Source organism: Megalobrama amblycephala, linkage group LG8 (genome assembly GCF_018812025.1).
Source record: "Megalobrama amblycephala isolate DHTTF-2021 linkage group LG8, ASM1881202v1, whole genome shotgun sequence".
Taxonomy (NCBI): Eukaryota; Metazoa; Chordata; class Actinopteri; order Cypriniformes; family Xenocyprididae; genus Megalobrama; species Megalobrama amblycephala.
The window spans coordinates 8,943,059-8,969,687 of record NC_063051.1 but is presented as its reverse complement, the minus strand read 5'-3'; the positions used below and the strand labels follow the sequence as shown (position 1 = coordinate 8,969,687).

Sequence of the window (26,629 nt, the reverse complement as noted above, 5' to 3'; positions counted from 1 at the left end):
GAGCAAAAGTAAAACAGCTTGTATTTATATCCTTTACATTTTGTATAGTATATTGGTAAACACTGTGCGGTAGTTTAAATCCTCCATGCTACCTCGCTGTCGTCTTTGTTGTTGTAATGACGCCATCTCCTCCTGTTCTCCCATTGGCTGAGAGGGGCCCGTTTTCGCGCCATTCGTATGTCTCGGCATTGTGGGATAGCATCAGGAGGTTAGCGGAGCTTCGGGTCAACTCCGTGTTTCACCCAAACAAATACTTTTCTTTGGATATTATCGGATTTTCACGGATTCTAGCAATGCGGGGAGATGAAGCGGATTCGGAGTCGGTTAAATCGGCCGATGGCTCGATACGGAGGAATCTCGAGGCGCTTTGTCAAGAGCTCAATATGGACGAGGAGACGGCAGCAGAAGCGCTTCAGAACTTCAGCTCCATCTGGAACACTTACACGCTAGAGGTTCGACTTTAATTCACATTCACACGACAACCAAATGACAGGAACCGCTGACATCTCGCGCTCTGCCTTCAACTCACCTTGGTTTTCATGCAGACATATAGTCAAAATAACCAGTACCAGTCAGTAAAGCTTCCTTTAAAGTCCCCAACTGAAGAGATCACTAAGTACGGGATTCACACTGACTGGTGTTCACTGAAGTACCTTGGCTACCATAAAATATACTATGTTATTTACATGGCACTTCTTAGAATACCATGGTTCTACCATAGAACACAGAATGCCACAGTAGTAACTTAACATGTTATTTTGCTACATGAATTTCAAAGTCACGTAGTATTATCATCTGATTACATTGCTTTACCATGGTATCACCACTGTACTTTTTGCCTTGGTACTCAAATAATACCAGCCAATATCCAAAAATATGTCAACGTTATACCATTTTCAAAAACAACAAAAAAACACTTAATTAATATTCTGCATCTACAATGACAGATGCTTCACTGATATGCCACATAACATAAATAAGGAAAATATGAGGAAGTCATTTTAAGGGAATGCTGGGAAAGATACATTTTTCCACACATTTATTACTGGCAGCTAGATGAGAGAGCTGTCAGATACTATACTAAGTAAATGTCTCTATAAATGTATAGTACTGGTGTTCATTATTCAAGCTTAACCCTGCAAATACAGAAAAAAAAATATATTTTTTAACTGAACAGTTTATTGAACCTTTAGACAAAATATAAAAGAAAAAAAAATGATGCATAAGTGTTTTATGTTTTGTATCATATTTATACGTCATGCTTTTATGTCTAATATAGTATGATATAGTGAGAATATGGAGTTCATAAGCGAGGAGGGGAAAATGCATCAGTTTTTCAGAAAGAAATTTTGATTTATAATCAAGTAAACCTAAGTTGCTTCAGTCCAGAAAATGTTCATCTTGAAATATTACTATATAAAATTCTTCTGTTACTTAATAAAAATACATAGCAGAAAGACACATGTACCACGGACCTGAAGGTGGACATTTATTTAGCATTATACTAAAAGGCCTTTTACTTTATTAAGAAGTTTGAACCATCAATTAGAGTGCAAGAAGCATGTAGAAGATTGTGTACAAGATCATGTTGGAGGACATTAATTTATCAAATGTGGTACATTAGGCTTTAATTCAGCTGTATATCTTAATGTGTGTCATGTGTTTGGTTGTCTCAGGGTGATGTTGTGCACTGGCTGGCCTGTTCTCTGTATGCCGCCTGTAGGAAGAGCTCTATCCCTACTGTGGGACGAGGTGTGATGGAGGGCAACTGCGTTTCCCTTACAAGGATCCTGCGCTCGGCGAAGCTCAGGTAAGGACCTCAAACAAACATGGATCTTCTGTTGAAATTTCAGTTTATATAATGGAAGTTTTAGTTTTAAAGAATAATAAGAGGAACAATATGATCAATGTCAAGAGCATTTATTTCATGCATAAATGGAGGTGTGTATGTTGAGATGTGCGTGTTATGCTCTCTTTCCTCTAGTTTGATCCAGTTCTTCAGCAAGATGAAAAAGTGGTCAGACATGTCGAACCTCTCTCAGGATTTCCGTAGTCGCATAGGTCGACTAGAGCGCAACTTTGAAGTGTCGACGGTTATTTTTCGTAAATTTGAGCCAATATTTCTGGACATGTTTCAGAATCCTCAGGGCGAACCTCCTCGCCTGCCTAGAAGCCGCAAACACCGGTAAATCTGCCTGCCTTTTATCTGCTTTCTCAGCTTTCTTTTGAAAAAGAAAATAACAAATACGTTTTCTTCTTTGTAGGCGCCTTCCATGCCACATCAGTGACGTCTTCAAGTTCTGTTGGACTCTCTTTGTGTATACCAAAGGTAAGCTGACTGAAAGAAGCCTCCCCTGTTTGAACCCTAGACCATCGGTATAGTTTAAATAAGACTACTGGAACAGTCTGTCAAATAATGCTTGGTATTAACAACATAAAAGAAATCAATCAATTAATTCACAGTAATAATAAGTGCATAAATTGTGTGAAGTTTTAGCATCAAACAACTGAATGCGTGAAGTCTTTCATGCTCACCAAGGCTGCATTTAATTGATCAAAAATACAGAAAAAAACTGTATTATTGAGAAATATTATTTTAATAAAAACAAAAACACTTTTCAATTTGAATATTTTCAAATGTAAATTATTCCTGTGATGCAAAACTGAATTTTCAGCATCATTACGCCAGTCTTCAGTGTCACATGATCCTTCATAAGTCATTCTAATATGCTGATTTGCTGCTCAAGAAACCTTTCTTATTATTATCAATGGATAAAAAAATTGTGTTGCTTAATATTGTTATGATGTCCTTGCTGAATAACATTCTTAAAAAAAAAAAAAAAAAAACATCTTAATGACCTCAAACTTTTGAACAGTAGCGTATTTTGATCTACTGACATATTTGACAGATTTGTCCAAAACTTTCTTGTTGACTTATCTGAATGCCATAGTGAATAAATGACATGATTTCTACCTTATTTCAGGTAATTTCCGCATGATTGGAGATGACCTGGTAAACTCCTATCACCTTTTGCTCTGCTGTCTGGATCTGGTGTTTTGCAACGCTCTCATGTGCTCCAACAAGAAAGATCTCATCAATCAGTGCTTCAGAGGTAAAGTTCCCTTCACCTTGCTGTGAGAGAATATGTTTCCTTGATTGATTGATTGATTGATGTTTTTCTGTTTACAAATTATTATCCAGAGCAAGTGAGCCCATTGATTGCGTTAGAGGAGTTACTAGCCAAGGTGTAGCGTACTTGGTTTTGAAATATTTTTGATTATTTGTAAAGTTAAATCAATTAATCGCGTCTTTTAAATGTGTGTGTGTGTGTGTGTATATATATATATATATATATATATATATATATATATATATATATATATATATATATATATATATATATATTACACACACACATTATCTAAACACAAACTTTTATGTTAGATGTGATTAATCGTAATGAATCGATTTGACAGCTCTTGTTAATGTGCTGTTGACTGAATAGATGAAGTTGTAATGAATTTAAAACAGTACATCTTATTATAACTCCTTATTAATGACTAGATGAAATGTTCTGAGCTCTATTTTCTTGCACTATCTGTTAATCAGGAAGTTGTGGCAAGCAACAGAACATATCAAAGTGCTTGTCCCCCAATAGCTGACTATAACACACTTGACAGTTACAGTCCACTTTATTCGGTCAACTTTTAGGAGTACACTAGCATACAGATGCCAAAATGTAGGACTAAAACATGAACTGAAAACTTGTTTCATTTCAGGTGGTTTTAAAAGATTTATTTATAATCAGATTTTCAGGAGCAATATGTTTCTATCTTACATAATTTGGGGCACTTGCATTATTTTGATTGCCAACTGACTTTTAGTGGTTTAAAACCTTTTACAACACACTACAACAATACTGAACAAATCTCTTAGACCCATCATATTACTGTATTGTGTTTTTTATCAGATTCAGTTTGAGAATCTTGTAGGTTGATTTGTGTCTGTGAAAAATAAACATGTAAATGCTTTGTTGAGAGTCTGTTGCTCACTTTTTGTAGGACTGCCAAAGGACACAGAAAACTTGGAGGAGATGCCATGTGTCATTGACAAGTTGTGTGAACTGCATGATGGGTTGGTGGTGGAAGCCAAAGGCATAAAGGAGCACTACTTTAAACCCTACATAAAGACACTGTTTGAGAAAAAAGTGAGAAATACACACTTTTACAAACAATCTACACGGCAAGAACAATATGATTGCTGATTTACAGCTTGTTCATGCGTACCACATTCACAGTTTATTCCCTTATTTTTCTCAGATATTAAAAGGTGATGCTGACACTCTGACTGAATTACTGGACACCCCAAATTTCCAAGACAACAAGTAAGCATATGCCATGAAATGTATTTAAATACAAAATGCACAAACACATATTAAATTGAATGCCTTTTTTTCAGTATGCACCTGTATATGAATCTTTTTGTCTTTTCAGTAAAGCCATAAATCGTGAGTATGAGGAATATGTTTTGACTGTGGGGGATTTTGACGAGCGAGTGTTTTTGGGGGCCGATGCAGATGAGGAGATCGGCACACCTCGCAAATCCACCGCTGAGCCTCCGTCGGGTCAACTATCCGCCCGCATGCAGGTGGAGAACAACCTTCAGCAGCACTTTGAGAAGGTACTGAAGCTTTCTCTCACTGTTGCTACATTTAGAGTAACATTTGAACATCCTGATTGTCACTTAGTGTACATATTTAGTATTTCATATAGAGTGATATTTAACCTAAGTTTGGGGTTGGTGAGAAGTCTCACACCAAGGCTGCATTTATTTGATCAAAAATACAGTTCTACAGTATTTCAATATATTGTAGAATGTGATTTATTCTTGTGATGCAAAGCTGTATTATCAGCATCATTACTTCAGTCTTCAGTGTCACATGAAACATGTCTTTTTATTACCTGTATTAATTCATTTAATAACTTTCTGACCCTGAACTTTTGAATGGTAGTGTATGTCCTTTGACCTATCCTGTTGTGGTTTTGTGTAGACACGGTCCCTTGCTCCCTCTACACCTCTAACGGGTCGACGGTATTTGAAGGAGAAAGAGGTGCTGGTCACCCCTGTTTCCTCAGCCACCCAAAGTGTGAGTCGACTGCAGAGCATGGTGTCCGGCCTACGAAACGCACCAAGCGATGCTCTGGTCCAAATCTTTAAGTATGTATCTCAACCTAAACCAAACCATGCACAATTAGTTATTTTATTTTTTTTTTAATATAAATTGGACACGGATAAGTATGCATGTCCGTCCGAGCATGCATAACCCATCAAGATGACCCTCAGGCTTTGGCCTGTTTTCTTATAGAGATTTTTTGTTTTATTTTCACCATGTTTTTATAGTTCCTGCTCTCGAAATCCCTCTGAATCCATTCTGAACCGAGTGAAGACCATGGGAGAGATATTTAAACAGGCCTACACCAAACCCACAGATGACCTGCCAGGAGCACATATGGGTCAGATATGCTACACATCTAAAAAAAGATGTTTAATAGAGTAAACTGTTGTGAAAAGCCTCACATTTTATAATGCAACTAAGTGCAGGTTTTTGTGTGTAGATTTCGCAGAGAATCGTCTGAAGCTGGCAGAGATCTTGTACTTCAAGATCCTGGAGAATATCATGACTATGGAGATGAAGAGATTACAGGGCAAAGATATGGCGGTAAGTCCTTGTGCCTGCTAAATAATATAAATAGTGTTCTACTAAATGTAAACTTTTCACTTCTGTTTATATTACTAAACAGAAAGAGGAAAATGGATTTTGCCAAATATTATTTCAGTGTTCTATATTTTCTGCTTTTGCATGAGATTGTCACCTCTTCCTCTCTCCTCCTGATCTCTATCAGGTCCTGTTGGAGCAGGAGGTGCTCCATTGCTCTCTGTTGGCGTGCTGTCTGGAGGTGGTGCTGTTTGCCTACAGCTCTCAAAGGACCTTTCCATGGATACTGGAAATCTTTCAGATCCAACCTTTCTACTTTTACAAGGTACTGAACGGTGTCAGCTAGGTGTTAAGCGGATCGTAGTTGGCACACGTGCTGATTATTTTTTTGCTGACCTGAAAACTGATCCAATCCGTGACTCCAAAATCATATGATACAAACCGTGAGTTTTGTGATACGTTGAACCACACAGTGCTCATATTATCCGCTTGCAGAGGCACACTTCAGTTTTTAGGATGTGGTTTTTAGCCTTGGTAGTGTTTTTAGTGTACTTTTGCATCACATTGCAGTGTAGATATGAATGTGTCTCTAAAGATCAAAACAAACTGTTAAGTGCGTTTAAAGGAAACTGAAAGGCTAATTAAATGTTCATGATGTGTTTGTGTAGGTGATTGAGGTGTTCATCCGCTCTGAGGAGGGTTTGTCCCGAGACATGGTGAAGCATTTGAACAGTATCGAGGAGCAGGTGCTGGAAAGCAAAGCCTGGACTAGAGACTCGGCCCTGTGGAACGCGCTTAATAAAGCTAACAATAAAATCCCTACTGTGGAAGAGGTATACACACACTCACAAACTGCTTTGTAGGGTGAACAGATTGTAAATTCGTCTATAAGCATCATTTGTGCCATTTAAATAACAGATATTATGTTTTTTTTGTGTGTGTGTGCTTCTTAGGTGAATTTTCCCAGTAATTTTGACACGGGCAACAATGCAGGTGGACCCACTCACCTTCCATTGGTGGCGCTATCCCCTATCATCCACCCTCGAATCAGGGAGGTCCGCACAGGTCTGGGCTCTAGCGCACGCAAAGGTACTATACATCTTAAAATGAGGTTGGCTTCTATGATGCTTTTGCAGAGAGAAATTTTTTTTTATGGATATATTTGGTCCATTTACCATTCTAAAATGCACATATGATTGTTTATATATTCATATTTACTATCGTTTTTTAATTCAATATTTATTTTTAATTTTTTTTTTTATTTGTATTTAATTTTTTCAAGCTTACATATGACATCAAAGCTAACATAGACTTAAAACCACAAAAAAGCCCAAAAAAACCTCCATCTTAATGCTGTTTTTGAATATTGAATACTCATTGGAATAATACTTCTCTCCTTTCTCTCTTTAGATGTTCCTCAATCTCCCATCTCTCTTCACGACCGCTACAGTTCTCCAGCGGCTGGCAGCGCTAAGAGACGCTTGTTTGGTGACGACCCTCTGCCACAGTCCCCAGTGAAAAGAATATCAGTCACTCCCATCAAAATCATTCCCAACACCATGGAGAACAACCAGAACACCACCGCAACAACGACTGTCCTCTCCATGGCAACCGTAAATGGCCAGCAGCTAACTATTCCCCTGCCAAGTACCACTCTTTTTTTTTTTTCTCTTGTTAAGCAAGCAAAACATTTCCCAAAAAAGATATTTGTTTGATTTTGTTGTTGATGTGCTGGTGTTTTGCAATTTTTAGTGATGAAAAACGAGGCGGGCGGCATCACAGTCATCCAGCTTCAGGCCAATGAGATGAACCCTCTCACTGCCCAAGTCTTACTGACTGCCTCCCCCAGCCGAACTGCAGCTCCAGCCGCCAGCTCCGACGCACAGCCTCTGGCTGCCAACAAACCCCGCCGCACTGGATCCCTCGCGCTATTCTTCAGGAAGGTGAGGAAGAGTGTTTTTTGCTGATGTACACCATCTATTGGTATTGAATGAAGATCTTTGTTAGCTGAAGTGCGTATGTTCTTTTGCTCATTCTTTCAGGTGTATCATTTAGCCAGCGTGCGTCTGCGAGATCTGTGTCTGAAGCTGGATATCTCATCGGAGCTGCGAGGGAAGATCTGGACGTGTTTCGAGCATTCTCTGCTGCACTGCACTGACCTGATGAAGGACAGACACCTGGACCAGCTGCTGCTCTGTGCCATCTACATCATATCAAAGGTACATTTAGATGCAGAACTAGAAATGTAGAGATAAAGGCTTTTGAAAGAAATCTCCTATGCTGACCAAGACTGCAATTATTTGATCAAAAATACAGTATAAACAGTAATACTGTGAAATATTATTACAATTTAAAATACATTTTAATATATTTTAAAATTTAATTTTATTCCTGTGATGCAAAGCTGAATTACTCCAGTCTTCCGTGTCACATGATCCTTCAGAAATTGTTCTAATATGCTTATTTGCTGCTCAAGAAACATTTCTTATTATTATCAATGTTGAAAACAGTTGTGCAGTTTTTGTGGAAACTGTGATACGTTTTTTTCCAGGATTTTTTGATGAATAGAAAGTTCAAAAGAACAACATTCATTTGAAATATAAGTATTTTGTAACCTTTATAAATGTCTTTACTGTAACATTTTATCAAATGAATGCATCTTTGCTGAATAAAAGTTTTCAGTTCTTTAAAAAAAAATCTGAAACATTTGAACATGTTTATTGCTGAAGAATTCTCTAAATCGTCAGATGAAAATATATAACAACATTTTCATTAAAATTTTCTTTTTTTTTACTTTTTTTTACTGCAGATCACAAAAGAAGAGCACACTTTTCAGGACATTATGAAATGCTACCGAACCCAGCCTCAGGCCCACAGTCACGTGAGTATCAACAGTCTTGGTTTTTCCAAACCTGTGATGTGGAATTCCACATAAATATCATTCATAAAGGTTCAAAATGGCTGAGTGCCCCAGCTTCCTAATGTCAACAAGCTTGGAATTTGAGCTGTGATGAGAGCACTGCACAAATGAGGCATCCACAACATCCTGTTTGTGTGTTTTTAGGTGTACCGCAGTGTTTTACTGAAGAGGCGTCTCAGAGAGCAGCAGGCAGATGAGAACATGGAAGTGGATCCGCCAGCAGACCAGTGTAAGGATGATGTGGACAAAATCCCAGATGTCTCTTTGTTAAATTTGTTTGTTTTCTTAAGCACAATATATTACACTTCTGTTTGAGTCAGTAAGGTTTTTGTTTTTTTTCTTCCAAGTAATTAATACATTTATTCAGCAAGGACACATTAAATTGATCAAAAATGACAGTAAAGACAATTATTATTGTCTGCTTACATCAAAGAATCCTGAAAAAATGTTTTATGTTTTTTACAAAAATATGAAGCAAGAAGCACAACTGTTTTCAAAATTGATAAAAATAAATGTTTCTTGAGCAGAAAATCTGCATATTAGAATGATTTCTGAAGGATCATGTGACACTGAAGACTGGAGTAATGATGCTGAATGGTTGTGTAGATGTTTATACAATGTTTCTGTTTCCGTTTCTGTTAACAGCCAATGAGAGGATGGAACAGGTTGACAGAACAGAGGCTGACAGCGAATCAGAGGAAAGAGGAGACCTCATCCAGTTCTATAACTCTGTTTACGTGTTAAAGATGAAATCATTCGCTCTCAAATATGCACATTCTACGCTTGATAACAGGGTTGGTGTATTGCTTTGCTTTTTTGAAAATTATCTTTTACTGTACTGTACTTTTTAGACAGTTTGGAAACAAGTATTTCACTCTTTCTCTCTATTTCTCTATAAAGATGGAGGCTCCTCCATTATCTCCATTCCCATCGGTTCGGGCTCAGCCTCTCTCTCCTCGCCGTGTGTCTCAGAGACACTCCATCTTCGTCTCTCCTCATAAAAATGGCTCGAGTCTCACCCCCAGTGCCTACACGTACAAGTTCACCGGCAGCCCATCAAAGGTTAGTCAAACTTTAGGATGTGCATCAACAGTAATAACTCCCTTAAAGGGATATTTCTTGAAAAAAATTCATTTGCCATCATTTATTGATCCTCATGTCATTCCAAACCTGTATGTCTGTCTTCTGTCGAACACAAGGAAGATGATTCGAGAAATGTCCAAACAATGAAATACACACAGTGCAGCTGGGTATTATTATAGTCACTATAGCTGATTATTACATTTTTATTAAATTTAAAAATCAGTTAATTCAGTTTTCATGTCAGATCACCATCCTTTTTTTTTATTTGCAAACTCCTAATGACCTCCATAATATACAGTCAAACCAAAAAATATTCAGACATTTTTGATCTATTTTTACTAGTGGGTGCAGGACACTATAGTTCATTTCTGTAAGTGAGGATAGCAAAATAAAGTAAACTGAAATATTATACCCAAAAATTCTTCATACAGTGGACTACCAGTAAAACTGATAAAAATTTGGAACCAAAAATTATTCAGACACTTTGACCTGACCATGTTTTGCTTAAGTGTTATCTGACATAATTAAGATTTTTTTTTTCTGACACAGTTTTACTCTGAGATCTTGTCATATTTTATTTCCATTTTTTAATCTGTAGTGAATAAACCGTATTAATGAATGAAATGTTCAAGGTGTCTGAATAAATTTTGGTTTGACTGTAGATAGTTTTTCAGTTATGGCTGTGGTTAAAGCCTTCTATTTGCTCTTTCTCTTCAGGAACTGAGCGACATAAACCAGATGATCCGTCAGGGTGGGGTGAGCAAGAAGCGGGCGTTCACAATGGATGGTGACGAGACCGAATCTCCATCTAAGTGCCTCCGGCAAGAGAGCGACGACGTGCTGCTCAAACGCCTCCAGGACGTGGTTAGCGAGAGAGCGAGTCTCTGACCTGTGGGACGACCAGTCTTGTTACAGACCCAGTAAAAAAGCCAAAAACTCTTCCTATGTGCTGCTCAACGACTCCAGGATGTAGAGAGAGATGCGACAACAATCAGTTTCTTATCAGTTTAGAATCAAGCACATTAATTATGTCACTGAACAATAACAGCAAAGCCAAAAACATCACATGCAGCTCATGTATCATGACTGATTTTTCATCAACCCCATGTGGGGTTTACTACACCAGGTTTTCTGAAGATCAGGGAGATCAGTATAAACTTAAAGGGTTAGTTCACCCCAAAATTACATTTCTGTCATTAATTACTCACCCTCATGTCGTTCCACACCCGTAAGACCTTTGTTCATCTTCAGAACACAGACTAAGATATTTTTTATGAAATATGAGGGTTTCTGAACCACACATAGGTAGCAGCATCATTGTACCTTTTGATGTACAGAAGGACATTGTTAAAATAGTCAACGTGACTACAGTGGTTCAACCTTTTTGTTATGAAGCGACGAGAATACAATTTGTGCGCAAAAACAAAAATAACTGCTTTATTTAACAGTTTGAACTGATGTCATACGCAGTTGACGTGTTGAACACAGTGCAGGCTTCCTTGTTTACATCCGAACGCCGGCTCAGTATTGGCCCACGCTGTACATATGAGCACCACGATGCATCCGTTCTGACGTAGAACACGGAATCCTGCACAGTCGTCAACTGCGTATGTCAACAGTTCAAATTGTTAGTCGTTATTTTATTTATTTTTTTGGCGCACAAAAAGTATTCTCATCGCTTCATAACATTGAGGTTGAACCACTGTAGTCACTTTGACTACTTTAACAATGTCTTTAATACCTTTCTGGACCTCAAAAGGTGCTGCCTATGTGTGGTTCAGAAACTCTGGTTTCATCAAAAATATCTTAATTTGTGTTCTGAAGATGAACGAACGTCTTATGGGTGTGGAGCGACATGAGGGTGAGTAATTAATGACAGAAATTTCATTTTTGGGTGAACTAACCCTTTAAATGATTTGCACTGAATCAAAGAAACATCATGTTTTTTCATGATTAGCATCATGTTTTCATTATGAATCGTTTCTTTATTACAGAGATATTCTGTAGCTGTTGCTTTCTCAATCAAGAGTCATGTGACTATCAATTTTGCAGTAGATGAGTCGCCGTCTCAAGTTTTTAAAGTAATCTCCCAGTCGTTTATATCCCCTCATATTCTGTAGCAATATGAAAGGAAAATTTTATTTGATTATATTAGTGATTTTTTTTTTTATTTTTTTTTTTATTCAGATTATATACTGGCACAATGTACTGGGCAAATTTAACCTTGCTTTTGTTTGTGTGTTGGTCAGCGTGTTTGGTGAACCAAAACAAAGGTAAATTTAAAGTTTTGCAACCATCCTGCAAATGCTCTGTGCAGCTCTATATTCAGATGTGTGGTATCTACACCTCTCAATTATGTATTTTAAGGTTTGTGTATTTTCTCTTGTCAGAAAAGTTTTTTTTTTGTTTTCTGAAATGGTCATGTTTACAGTACATTATAACATTTTAAGTGTTAAATTTGGTGATGGATTTTTCCATTGTCATGTGTGTGGTGTACAATAACTTGTTTAACACCGTTTGTTTAACAGGTGTTGCTGTTATAATTGTATTATTTAGTTCTGCTCATCTTTATCAGTTAACTTTTATTGATCACATGCCAAAGGGGTGGCAGTGAATTTTTTTTTTTTTTTTTTTTTAAATCATGTGACCAGTGTAGTGCTATAGCAAGCTGTATCTGTATTTCTCAGTATCAACGGTTAATTTGGTATTGAAATTTTAATTCTTATACAAACCTTGTTTATTTTATCCATCTATGTTCTTTTGCCTTCATCTAACAAGATTTCTGATGTCCAACACTGTTGATCTCTTTGCAGTTGGTGCTTCGTATTATAGCTCTGGAATATTCTCTGAAATATTTCTTTCATGTTTGTGTATACAAATTCCATATTTTAAGTTTAGAAAATTCTTCACATTGTATGTTATTCTACAAAAACCTTTTGTACTTTTTTGCCTGTAATTTATCTTTATTTTATTTTTTGGTTTGACCAATCAGCTGTTGGTCTGTTCTACAGTCAGTGCCTTAGCATGTACACAACAATAAAACACGATTTATCAATTCTCAAATTTGTTTTTCTTTCTTTGTAGGACTTGACACTGTGCTTGCTTCAGAAGATCATGTGTGATGTTGTTTTCAGGCTCATTTCTCCAGGTCTGACCCAGAGATGTAGGATATTTGTGCTCTGGAGAGTTCTGATCCAACCATAAACCCAGGATAGATGATATTTTAATTTATTAGTCAAATTTGGCAGCTGCTAAATGAACTGGCCTCTTAGGGTTCACATTCACCTGAACAACATAGTTGTAGGAAAATAAATGCAGATTTACCTGGATTTCTGTATAATGTTCCTGATATCCTATTAGCACATTTATTGAATGGTTTTGCTCTTCATTTTGTTCCTGAACTACAGTAATGGTGAAAAGTCATGACCGGAAGGGAGATTTGGTTTTAATCCCTGTTGAAAAATCCAGCTAAAACCAGCCTAAACTGGTTTAAGATGCAAGTAGCTGGTTTTAGCTGGTCTCCCAGCCTGGGTTAACTGGTGTTCAGCTGGTTTAAGCTGGTCTCCCAGCTAACCAAAACCCCTCTAAAACCAGCTATGACCAGCTTAGGCTGGTTTTAGCTGGATTTTTCAGCAGGGATGAGCCTACAAGTTCCATTAAATCATCAAGATATGAGGAAAATATTTTTATTTGTTTTAAATGAGGGAAGAACTAAACACTAAACGTGGTTAAGGTATTTACCTGATAAAATTAACTGGCAAAAATTGCAAAATTTATTTTACTATGCAAAAAAAACTGAAAAATACAAAGCTCAGAAAAAAAGCATACATCGACTACAACATAATCAGTTATAAATATTTCGTTGTCTCTCTTTTGTTTTTGTTGTTCATAATTTCTTTGTATGATAGCCTGGCATACAAAAAGTATGTCGCACAATTTGGCATGTTCAGGTTTGTATAACTGAAATAAATGAACGATTTGTGACGTTTATGGACGCACTGACGCTAGAGGGCTCCCGCCAGTCTGAGCCAATCACAAAGTTCAGAACGAGTGACGTACATACGTCATGTACTCGCAGGCCTACGTGACGCGTGAGTCTGGAATCAACTGATGTTTTGTGTCAACGAACTCTCTGCGTGATTTCCCAAGGTTTCCACGCCGCGAAATGTATGAAGAAATGTCAGCAGAGAGAAACTGGACAGACACCGAGACGAGGGCGCTGCTGTACATCCGACAGGACGAAGAAATCAGTAGGCAAATCAGCGGAACCGTTCGCGATTCTCTTATTTACGCCGAAATATCGAGGCTCCTTCGGGCGCAAGGCATCCACAGAACCAAGCGACAGGTCACCACCAAACTGAAAACACTCAAGCAGAAGTTCCTGAAAATTCACGAGCATCACAGAAACAGCGGGCACGGTAGAGTGTACTGGAATTATTATGATCTCTGCAAGTCCATATGGGGCAGCAACCGCCTCACGAACACTTTAACACTTCATAATAACGTGAAACTCGAAGAGCCCCAGAGTACATCCATCGAGGACGCGCGAAATGAGAGCAGATCCACTGACATCGAGGTGTCCATCACTCCTGAAGACGCGGAGACGGATGACATGACAGAAGGTGCCTTGATGCGTACTGTTATAACAGTATGTTGAATAGAGCGCAGTCCGCACGATAGTATGCTACTTTATTGTCATATGACGATTTACATTTTAAATTGACCAACAAATAAGTCAAGAGGAGGTGTTTTGCTTACAATGCTAGCTTTATACTTCCTATTGTATAGTGTACACTGTATAATGTGCACAAATTTGTTCAAAATAGTTTGTAAGTGTGCTATTTTGTTGCCACACGACCTCTTTTTAAAGGATTAGTCCACTTTTAAATAACCTTTTCCTGATAATTTACTCACTCCCATGTCATCCAAGATGTTCATGTCTTTCTTTCGTCAGTCGAAAAGAAATCAAGGTTTTTGATGAAAACATTCCAGGATTTTTCTCCTTATAGTGGACTTCAGTGGCCTCCAGACGGATGAAGGTCAGAATTACAGTTTCAGTGCAGCTTCAAAGGGCTTTAAACGATACCAGACGAGGAATAAGGGTCTTATCTAACGAAACCATCGGTCGTTTTCGAAAAAAATACAACTGTATATGCTTTATAAACACAAAATATCGCCTTGAACGCACTCGTCTGGTATTGTTTAAAGCCCTTTGAAGCTGCACTGAAACTGTAATTTTGACCTTCAACCATCTGGAGGCCATTGAAGTCCACTATAAGGAGACAAATCCTGGAATGTTTTCATCAAAAACCTCAATTTCTTTTCGACTGATGATAGAAAGACATGAACATCTTGGATGACATGGGGGTGAGTAAATTATCAGGAAAAGTTTATTTAAAAGTGGGCTAATCCTTTAATGTTTAATTCCACAAGTAGTGTCCAGTTATCGTCATCTCCTACATATTTAGGGTTGCATAATTCTGGAAATTTTCAAAGTTGGAAACTTTCCATGGGAATTAACTGGAAATTTTGCAGGTTAGCCTATAACAGGGAACTTAAATGTAGTTGAAAAAAAAACATCTAGCAGTATAACCTTGGTTCAAACAACCAGATTTAATGCAAATTCAGCCGAATTTCCCATTTCTCAATCACATGCAAACTACTCACTGCAGGGCTGTTGAGGCCACGCCCCCTGCATGCCCTGTGCATTCCTCCATCACATGCACAGACCATTTCTAGAATCCTGCTCACTACAGCAGGACTATTGAAACCACACTGCTTCATTTGAGCCCAAGGACTACATCCAGTCAAGTAAGTTTTAATGACATTACTAGGGTAAAAATATTTGATCAATGGTATTAAAGTTTAACTAGAAAATACTATCAATGTTTATACAGTAGTTATCTAGCCACTAAATCAGATATGCTAAATGTAAGCTAGCTAACACCATTTCATTGACAATTTAAGAGGCTATCATGGTGCTGCTAACTAGCTGTGCAGTTTCTTCTGCTTTTTGCTAGCCAGTTTTCTGTTACACAAGAACACATGTTATAGTTTGATTATAGATTGATTGAGGAGTGTTGATCTATTCATGAGATATATATATGTGTGTGCGTGTGCATGGCATTGCATTAGTGTTTTTTTTCTAATCTTATTCTACAGAGCAATGCCACGTGCACCATCTGATGTTTGGATACATTTCACCTCAGCCATTGTAGAAGGAAAGGCTGTGTACATGTGCATATACTGTGCAAAGACCTATGTTAATAAGAATGCCACAAAGATGCAGCAGCATATAGCCAAGTGCCCAAAGTTTCCCAGTGGCTCAAAACAAGCAACCCCAGGCAAGAGTTCCTCTGCTTCCACTCAGATTCAGACACCCTCTCCTCAGCTCCTGGTTACTCTGCAATCAAAATGTTTATATTTATGTTTGTTTATGATACAGTTTGTATAAATTAACCCATATTTCTAATGAATTCTCGTAAATTCTTGTCAAGTTTCCAACTTGGAATATTTCCAAAATTCCCCAGCTTAACTTCCCATGGAAAGTTTCTGGAAAGTTTCCAGGGAAATTACCAGAAATTTTCCACCCCTTTGCAACCCTAGACAAATATGGTTATTTTGCATTTTTAATGCAAATATAAACATAATATTTAAAAAATAAGTTTTGCAAATCTTTTTGAATTAATAATAAAAGAAAAATCTGATAGATTTGGGTTTCCTAAACTGGTGTTTAGACTAGAAAAGCATGGCATTATTTAAATCATAAAAATGTGAAATTAAAATACTTTTAAAATAAAATAAAACACCCCAAAAATTATATATTTTATTGAATGACATGTCGTGACCATTAATCAACATTATAGAACATGCGAATATGTTGTTCATTGATTGAAATTTTAGCTTAAAATCTCTTGTTAAAGATATTGGTAACACTTTACCGTAAGGTTCATTAGTTAACTACATGAATTAACATGAACTAATAATGAACTGCACTTCTACAGCATTTATTAATCTTTGTTAATTACTAATACATTATTAAAATCTTGTTAACATTAGTTAATGCACAGTGAACTAACAAACAACGAAGAACTGTCTTTTCATTAACGTTAATGAAGATTAGTAAATACAGTAACAAATGTATTGCTCATAGTTCATGTTAGTTAATACATTAACTAATGAACCTTATTGTAAAGTGTTACCAAAATATTTTGGGTCAAAGGACAAAAACCGTTTGTGAATCATAATATGAACTTGCGTAACTGACTGTTACATGCTCTTATTTTTAGTTGTTGCTCAACCTGTGAGGAAGAAGGCCAAAAAACATTTCATTTCTGACTCCATAAGAGATCAAGACCCTCTCCATGTGCAGAACCAGAGGGAGTACGAGGAACGGTTGCGAAGGGAAGCCAGAGAAGAACAGAAGGAGGAACAGGCGAGTCTGATGACCATGTGGAAAGAGATGATGGAGTTTCAAGGAAACCTCTTAAGGGAATTTATCCACCGGCCGTCCCTGCCTACATCTCTGCCTTCACATCCATCTTACTACACACACGCTCATCACAACCAAGGACACTCTACTTTTCCCAGCACTAGCTACATGACGCTGTACGCCTCGCCAGGGTATGACCGCAGAACTCTGTTTTCCTGTTTCGTTTCCTAAACCTCAGTGCCCTTTCTAATCATGTCTTTAACTTTCTAAATGGAAGCATTCGGCATAATAATGTTGTACACGTGAACAAAAGTTTCCCCTTTTTTGGGGGAAAATTGTCATAATTCTGCACAATGGGTTTAAATAAGATGCGTTAAGCCGGGTGCGCAACACACTGTACGATTTATAATAGTCCTTTACGACTGTTGTTTGTCAGACTGTACGAACGTGATCCCCGCTGTAAGCCATGTCACACTTGTAAGGTCTCGGTTGTCATTAATGTCAGACGGTAAGATTCGAACGCAAGAAGACTCGTCCAGAGTTTTACATCATAAATCCGTGACATGTTCGGTGACTGTGAGCTGCATTACATGCGGGATCGAAATGGTGGCTAGCAAAGAAAAACAATCTCGTGTTAATCACGGCTTTTCTTGAGAAGAAAACTGGGGGGAAAACAAGTGGTGGTTTGTGGTCGTCACACTAATTGTGTCATCAGGTTCTGCGCTTCTATTGGTTTTTGATTTGACGGTTGTCATAGAAGAAGTCACACTGCAGGACTGCACCGCAACTTTCTTCTGACACTGGCAGAATTTCATCAGAGGTCAAATTTGATCACAATGGTCTTTAATCAGCTGTCTGCGAACATGTCAAACTAGTGATCAAAGACTGCAGATTTTAGCCTACGTTCAGTGGAATCTTTTAGGATTTGCAAAATTTGTCTCGGACGGCCAAATTGTGGCTAAAATTGTACAGTGTGAACCCGGCTTTAAAGGGATAGTTCATCCAAAAAGAAAATTGCCATTATTTTCTCAAATACAATATAAGAAAGATACAAATTAACTGAATAGTTTTTCAGCTTTAATATTTTTATGGAAACCCTGATAAACTACCATTCAAAAATGTTGTTAAAAAAGTAAGATTAACGAAAAAAAGAAATTAATACTTTTATTCAGCAGGGATGTTCAAAAGTGACAGTAAAGGCGTTTATAATGCTTCAAAATATTTCTATTTGAAATAAACGCTGTTCTTTTAAACTTTCTGTTCATCAAAGAATCCTAAAAAAATGTCTATCACAATTTCCACAAAAACTATTAATTGTTTTCAACATCGATAATAGAATCATTACAAATAACTGAGCAGTAATAGTAATTTAGCAGTTACTGAGATATTAATTGAGCAGGAAATCGGCATATTAGAATGGTTTCTGACGGATCACGTGACACTAAAGACTGGAGTAATGATGCTGAAAATTCAGCTTTGATCACAGGAATAAATTACATTTCAAAATGTATTAAAAATAGAAAACCTGTATAAACCTGTTAAATTATAATATTTCACATTATTACAGTTTTTACTGTATATTTGATTAAATAAATTCAGCTTTGGTGAGAACAACAGTCCTATGGTACTATTAAACAACCTACGGGTTTGGAATAACGTAAAGGTGACAGAATTTTCATATAATATATTTGCCAATCACCATTTTGCTAATTTAACAGCTTTGTCCTCTCACAGAGCTGAAACCGAGAATGAAAGTGCAATCTCACAGGAGGAAGATGAGGAGGAGGAAGAGGAGAAATACGTTATTCCAGCTGAGATTGCACCGGTGTTGGACACTCAGCCTGTTAACAGTGCAAACGACAGCCAATCAAACACCGCAGAGACCGTTTCACCCCCACCTACGCAATCAGCAGGAAAGAAAGATCTGGAGATGTCTGTGCTGCGCAGACAGGAAAGAGTCCTAGAGCTTCAGGAAGAGTACTATTCACTCAAAATCAAGTATCTGAAAGACAAGATGGCCAAGGATTCAGGACGGAACGATAAAGAGGAGTGTTAACTGTTTGTTTGATTGGCCAAAAAGCTTGCTTTGCAAAAGTAGATGTTCTCAGCTGGACTGTGGAGAATATAGTTGTATATTACTGTGTCTGAGTACTAAAGTGCGCCTCATGTTCCTTTACACATTTGTAATCCATATTATATATTTTGGCCTGTAAATGGCAAGGTGGTTACTTGTTTCCGGTGTTGTCACTAGACGTATCTAAGAGAGATTTACAGGCAGGGCTTGTTTTTCTTTCTTTCTTTCTTTCTTTCTTTCTTTCTTTAACATATTTATATTTATATACATTTATTCACTGAATAAATGGCAGTTTACTACCAGCTGTTGGTTTTTGGTACATTATTTTGCCTTTGAAATCAAAATTGTCCCCATTTACTTATTTTAAACAATTCATTGATTTATGTTATGCAACACCCACTTTTCACAATCAATTCCTAATGGATAAAAGTCTTGCTCTACCTCGTACAGCAGTAAAATGGGTTGTAAATGCAGTTTATTGATGACTGTAGGAGCGTGAGCTAGACTTTGTGCTCCGAATATGAAGTATGTCTGGAGAGGACATATCTGTTATCATTATTTTTTTATTAAATGAATGAAAAACAGTGAGGTGTCTGCCTTTCATCAAAATCGATAAAAAAAAAAAAAAACTAAATCAAAATCAAATGTCATTTTTATACAAATGTTCAAATGTTCCCAAACATTTTTTGTCAGTCAAACCCCTGACAAAATATTTTCTTAAAGTACCCTCTGAGATTTGGAGTTAATATTTCAATAATTATTCAGCTGACGTGCAGTTAAACAAAATCTTTTTTAAAATAATTGCTTTATTTTGATAGAAAATGATAGAAGTTATTTTAATTTTACATTTTTATGAATAATTAATTATTAGCTTTTCGTTATCTCACAAACCCCCTGCAGTTCCTTAAAGTCACCATGAAATCAAAATGGACAGTTCTTGTTTTTTTATGAAATATTGCAGTATTTATTATAAATGATTAATCCAAGCACATCATTACTTTTTTAATTCACGTGTCCTCGTAATCTTTAATCAAATTAAATACAGAAGACGTTTATTATAGCACACAAGCTATATGGAGTATTTTGTGTTCACTTACGTCTGTCAACTCCAAAAAGTCAATGTTTTTTTTTTTCTTTCAGTGATCTTTTTTGTTCATTATCACTCTATTTCTCTTGTATTTCCACTTTCCATCTTTCTCGTTCTCCCTCCTGCTATTACTTCTTACAGGAAGAAATTACATTTACTTGACACAGACCTCTATCTCTTGTTCAGTGGTTTTGTTTTGAAACAACATATGATGCCAAATAGGCAAGGATTTCCACTTTATTTACTGATGCTTTGTTTTTATTTTTTTATTTTTTTTTAAATAAACCCATGATCTCAGTGATCCTTACTGGATTAGAGCTAATAATTTTGACTTTAAAATAATTTAAACTATTAAAGGCACAATATGTGCAATATGTAGGATTTTGGGATTAAAATATCCATAAACCACTAGAACAGTGTTATATAATTTGTTGACTTGTGTACTTACATTATCCCAGATGTTTCCAAGAATGTTTCAATTTTAACCAGGACAGACCATATCCGTGTGTCACCTATCAATGACATCATACCTGTGTTACCTTCGATTTCAGGTTTTATTTTGTAGAAACCATGGTAACACCAAAGACCCTTAAAGGTGCCCTAGATTCAAAAATTGAATTTACCTTGGCATAGTTGAATAACAAGAGTTCAGTACATGGAAATGACATACAGTGAGTCTCAAACACCATTGATTCCTCCTTCTTATATAAATCTAATTTGTTTAAAAGACCTCCGAAGAACAGGCGAATCTCAACATAACACCAACTGTTACGTAACAGTTGGGGTGTACGCCCCAATATTTGCATATGCCAGCCCATGATTGAGGCATTACACAAGAGCAGCCAGTATTAATGTCTGGATGAAAGGCATTAGACAAGGGCAGAACGTCTGGATGTGCACAGCTGAATAAACAGACTAGGTAAGCAAGCAAGGACAACAGCGAAAAATGGCAGATGGAGCAATAATAACTGACATGATCCATGATTTCATGATATTTTTAGTGATATTTGTGAATTGTGATATTTGTGAATTTCGTTAGCATGTTGCTAATGTACTGTTAAATGTGGTTAAAGTTACCATCGTTTCTTACTGTATTCACGGAGACAAGAGCCGTCGCTATTTTCATTTTTTAACACTTGCAGTCTGTATAATTCATAAACACAGCGTCATTCTTTATAAATCTCTCCAACAGTGTAGCATTAGCCGTTAGCCACGGAGCACTATCAAACTCATTCAGAATCAATGTAAACATCAAAATAAACTGTACTTACGCGATTAGACATGCTGCATGACGAACACTTTGTAAAGATCCATTTTGAGGGTTATATTAGCTGTTTGAACTTTTTTTTATGTTGTTTAAGGCAAGCGCGAGCTCTTGGGGCGTGGAGCATGAGAATTAAAGGGCCACACACCCTGAATCGGCTCATTTCTAATTATGCCCCAAAATAGGCAGTTAAAAAAATGAATTAAAAAAAATCTATGGGCTATTTTGAGCTGAAACTTCACAGTCACATTCAGGGGACACCTTAGACTTATATTACATCTTGTAAAAAAAAGTTCTAGGGCACCTTTAATATATTTTATGTTTTATTAGACAAGGGAACAACTGTTTGGATACATTTATAGACAGAAAAATAATCATTGTTATATAGCTTAACACGTTTATTCTTATTGTTTGAATCTTGATTTCTTTATTTGGTGCTCTGCTTCATACTACAGTAACATGAATAATCAAATCCATGAACATGGTTTCTGCCTGAGTCTCATCCCGATTCTTTTCCACTGGCTGTGAGGTGAAGACGACATCTCCCATGATTCTGCGCTCAATCTTTACGTCATCAGCCTTTGTTTTGAATAGGTGACCTCTAGCCACGAAAATGTACATATTGTGCCTTTAAAGGTACACTAACTTTTGCATGCATTTTGTGGAAGAACGTTGCTTCAAATCTGTGTGAATGTGTGGATGAATATGGTTATCCTACTGTTCATAAAACATTCATTACTAGGCTTAAGAGATATAACCAGTTTAGATGGAAAGGATCTCAAGTTGACTATAGCTGAAGACGTTACTGTACTGTAGCTTTACCCATTAATATAAAAGGGGACATCGGATGCCAATTTTCCACAAGTTAGTATGATTCTTTAGGGTCTTCATGAAAAGTCTATAACATACTTTGATTAAAATTTCTTAATGGTTGTGTAAAAAAACACCCGTTTCAGTGCATGTCCCTTTAATGATAATGAGCTACTGTTCACCCCACCCCTATCTCCCCAGAGCGGCTGAAAACGCTATTTGGCAGGTATTGCATTGAACTCACCATTCTTATTTATGCAGTTATAAATGCTCAAAAATGAAAATTACTTGTTAGTCATTAACTAACACCTTTATAAACCTTATTGTAGTGTTACCATCACACTAGCTGCGTCTTATTTCGGAGGCTGCATCCTGATTCAACAAACTCCAACAGATGTGTTTGTTGGCATTTATCTGTGCGGTATGAACTTTAGCCGCATTCGTCGTGGAACTTGCTAACTAGCACATTATTAGGAAAGGCAATTTGAAAAGGTTCATAAAAAAAAACCCGATAAAGAACTGATCGATCCTTCAGGAACTTTTTAGCAAAACATAAACCTTTTAGTGCAGACATAAACGTATATAGGTAGATCTGGGGGTGCATTCCCTTCAAAAACAAAATTAATCCACTGCGTCTTCAGCGGCTCAGATGTCGAGAGTAAAGGACGACTGCTATGTTCATTCTTATATCCAATAACAAAACAGGTCAGTTGCTTAGGAGACATTCTTGTCTGCGCGGTGTCGAAACAATGGCGCACTGTTTACAGCTCACTCTGGGCGGGTCTATGCTAAAACGGCAGTGTTCGTCAACAAATGCAAATTTACGTCACTTTGCCAAGATTCTGTGAATGGCTTGATCTGACAAAGTGCTTATGATTTGTGGGGATTTAAAAAACAACACTGGGTGGATTTGTATCATTATCGGGTGGTTGTGTAGACACACTGCCAACACACATTTATGTCCAAACACCATGTAAAATTGAATTTTGCATCCGATGTCCCCTTTAAAAATAAACTCCAGCAAAGCACTACAACAACCATAATGAAATAAACCTTCACAATAGATAATACTTTATAATTAACTCTATTAGAGAGCTACATATGGCCATTTATCTGCTCAATAAAATACCTTACTCACAAACAACTCCGCATCACCTTTACAACATTTCAAATCCAGTTCTCGCCATTATTGCCAATGTTGATTCTTGTATTATTGCGAGCTCTGTCGCGTTCTCTTTTTGCGAGGAGACTTTCCTCTTTTCGGTGCTTGTTTAAAACTGGCGATTCCCCATAGGTTGGAGATTTAGCTGCTCCATGTCAACCTTTTTCACTCTTTGTGATGACTACTTATGCCACTCCCACACCATACAACGTCAAAGTGACAGGTGTGGTGATGGATGTGTATTGGCTCATTATTTAAATTTTGTTGATTTTGAACAGAAAACTTCCATAATGTACCTTTAAAATTTGTAAAAACAAGGCTGGTCAGTAATGCATAACCAGTAGTTTATTTGCTTTGAAAAGTAGTCTCACTAATAATTGCATAATTTAGACAATTTACAGATGAAGACTGTACACTGAAGAATTCTTGTAAGTGCTTTAACAAAAATTTAGCTGTGCTTTTAAGCCCACCAGTTCATTGTCTTTTTTTTTATAAGTGAGAGGCCAGTTTAAATTGTTTGTGGTAATCAATGGAAGGCCAAAGATGTAAGTTTTGTTCAACTTTGACGATTGAAAGTTTGTTGGAAGCACTATGTCTGCAGCAGAAAGTACATTTTGTAACCTGAAAGTATCTGTCAGAGCTTCATAAAACCTGGTACACCACAAAATGGCCAAGGGCTTTTGTGGTAAAGCTGAATGTTCCTGAATGAAATGACACCCCTGTGAAAGCACAAAGTAATTAATAAATAACTGGAATAAATATATAAGAATCTCCCAAGACTTCTCCCGTGGTTTTACAGTGAGAGGCTGATGAGAAATGTCAAACATAATGGGCATGATTTTCTGTGAAGCAGCTGCTCTTGGGGTCTTGCTGAGTGGGATTACACTTAACACTTCCCTCCTGGGTGAAATGTCAGCCTCAGACTCAGAAAGATGACTGTTACCAAGTGCTGCAGTCAAACTGAAAAACATCTCGACTCTTGAGATCCTTTGGAGTTAGTCTAGACTCTGGATGTTCAGCACAGTTAAGTTTAGATCTTAAATGTCTCAGATTTGATGCTCTTTTAAAGGAAAAAATACATTAATACTTTACTCAGAGTGATTTCAGCTTTGTAATCTTATTGTTAATTTATGCCTCGTTTACAGGGAATTCCCAGGCAAACGCTTAAAAGTAAACGCTTACATTTCGGGAAAATCCAGTGCCTGGTTAGTTGAAAAATTCATATGCATTTTACTTGAGAATGAATGAGAAATTTGAGCATGCTACAATATATATATATAAGGCCTTAGTAATAATAATAAAAAAACAAAGATATGACATCAAATGTATGTAAGGTAGTACAACTATATCTCTTTTATTGAATCCAAAAGGTTTTAATTATGTTTTGCTACATATAAAGGTATTTTAAAGATTTTGAAGTGTCAAAATGTCATTCGGTTTAACCATCCAAAGGTCAATACAGCCATTTAATTTGTGATTAAAATATCTTAAAATGCAATAAATGTATATTTTTTTATAACATCATATCTCAACATAGTGTAAAATGGTATTAAAATTATGTGTAGAAGTCATTGCTTTGTTATGAGAAAGTATGTCCGGAAAAATTAATTTCATTGATGTCATTTGGAGTAACCAATAAAAAAGGGAACATTTTGGTCATGCGGTCAATATCATGTGACAGGATGTGACATCATTAAGACACCGGCAAAGGACAACATGGTCATGAAGCAAAGTAACTAACTCTCTATTACTATTTTAAAAAATCATGTTTTCCCTTGCTTATACGCATATTCAAAAACATCAGGTCATTCGGTACAACCGCTATAAAACATGGAAAATGTTGTAATATTTTAAAAACTCGTACTAAATATAAAATGTTTGTTTATCCTTTTAAAGGCTAGCTAGCAAGCTAACTAGCTAGCTAGCTAGATGTCTGTTAGCATTGTTTGAAAATATCGTCATTCAGTATAACCAAATGTGTCATTCGGTAAAACCGAAATTTTGATTAAACTGAATGACTTTTTGGTGACAAATTTTGTCCATCTTGTAAAAAATGACAAAAGCAGTGTCAATTGATAAAAAAATAAAAAATAAAAAAAAACACAATCTCATTGTTAACACTTAGTAAAACTTCAAAATTAATTATATCTCCATTATGTTTTCTCACACTTTTAAAAACCTTATTTGTCAATGAGCCATTTAAATATATATATATATATATATATATATATATATAAATTATTAAACAAGATATTATTAAACAATACTCCAGTCTTTAATGTCCCATGATCCTTTATTGATGTTTTCAACATCAATAATAATACATAAAAAACGTGATATTGTTTTTAGAGAAATAGAAAGACAATGTATTTGAAATAGATTTTTTTTTTTTTAAAGTCTTGACTTTACTGTCACTTTTGATCGGTTTAATGCATCTTTGCTGAATAAAATATAGTAAAGACTAATAAATGTTTCATATATAAAAGTCTATATGGATACAGTAGATTTATGATGTAAAAATTGATCATGTTGTTAGTTCATTGCCCTTTGTTAACAAATGGACCCTTATTGAAAAGTGTTACCAAACCATTTGTTTGGTAGGCCTACTTTTATTTTCAGCTTTGCTGCTATTATCAAAACTTAAACAATAGAAGGGGTTTCTGCAGTGAAAAACAACTGATATTTTTTGTTTGCTTAAATATTTAATAAGTCAAGGGTATTGAGACATATTATCTAGTCTGTTGAAGTTTTCCTAGATGATGGCCCACACAGAATCTGCGCCCACTGAAAGCTCAGCAGAATTGGACCGCCTGTCATTCACAAAGCTCTATACATCCCCCGCCTCTTCCTTTTATGATGTATTTGGGATATTTTGAGCACTTTTTACTATTTGAATCCATTCCACAGATGTAGAGATTCTGCCTGGGCCTCATTTAGCAGCTTGCAGGAACATTTCATGGGTCACTCACTGCTATCAGGTTAAACAGTGGCTACCCACGCATCAATCTGCCTGTGCCGCATTCTCTGGATCTCTTTCTCTTTTCCATTTGTATTACTGTGTGTCTTAATTTCTTTCCACT

The 26,629-nt window shown here is 36.5% G+C and overlaps 3 protein-coding genes across 14 annotated transcripts in view; all 3 read left to right on the top strand.

The window, feature by feature from the left end:
• Positions 1 to 101: 101 nt before the first annotated feature.
• rbl1 (retinoblastoma-like 1 (p107)) lies at positions 102 to 11,449 on the top strand. The gene is made up of 22 exons (XM_048199089.1): positions 102 to 452; positions 1,677 to 1,810; positions 1,985 to 2,185; positions 2,265 to 2,329; positions 2,985 to 3,113; positions 4,063 to 4,208; positions 4,321 to 4,385; positions 4,495 to 4,681; positions 5,052 to 5,218; positions 5,402 to 5,514; positions 5,617 to 5,720; positions 5,905 to 6,042; positions 6,386 to 6,550; positions 6,671 to 6,806; positions 7,128 to 7,364; positions 7,470 to 7,660; positions 7,760 to 7,936; positions 8,527 to 8,598; positions 8,782 to 8,866; positions 9,283 to 9,431; positions 9,538 to 9,699; positions 10,438 to 11,449. The coding sequence occupies exons 1-22, from the start codon at positions 117 to 119 to the stop codon at positions 10,606 to 10,608; spliced, it is 3,330 nt and encodes a 1,109-aa protein (XP_048055046.1). The 5' UTR covers positions 102 to 116; the 3' UTR covers positions 10,609 to 11,449.
• Positions 11,450 to 13,772: 2,323 nt separating this feature from the next.
• Positions 13,773 to 26,629, top strand: part of ptprt (protein tyrosine phosphatase receptor type T) — a 321,273-nt gene continuing 308,416 nt past the window's right edge. For all 12 annotated transcript variants that reach the window (XM_048199084.1, XM_048199081.1, XM_048199083.1 and 9 more), the window contains exon 1: positions 13,773 to 14,342. In XM_048199084.1, coding sequence (XP_048055041.1) covers positions 13,886 to 14,342 — 457 coding nt within the window. In that variant the 5' untranslated portion in view covers positions 13,773 to 13,885. The remainder of the gene's footprint in view (positions 14,343 to 26,629) is intronic.
• On the top strand, positions 15,058 to 19,528 carry si:dkey-6e2.2. The gene is made up of 4 exons (XM_048199086.1): positions 15,058 to 15,531; positions 15,883 to 16,064; positions 17,010 to 17,343; positions 18,887 to 19,528. The coding sequence occupies exons 2-4, from the start codon at positions 15,887 to 15,889 to the stop codon at positions 19,206 to 19,208; spliced, it is 834 nt and encodes a 277-aa protein (XP_048055043.1). The 5' UTR covers positions 15,058 to 15,531; positions 15,883 to 15,886; the 3' UTR covers positions 19,209 to 19,528.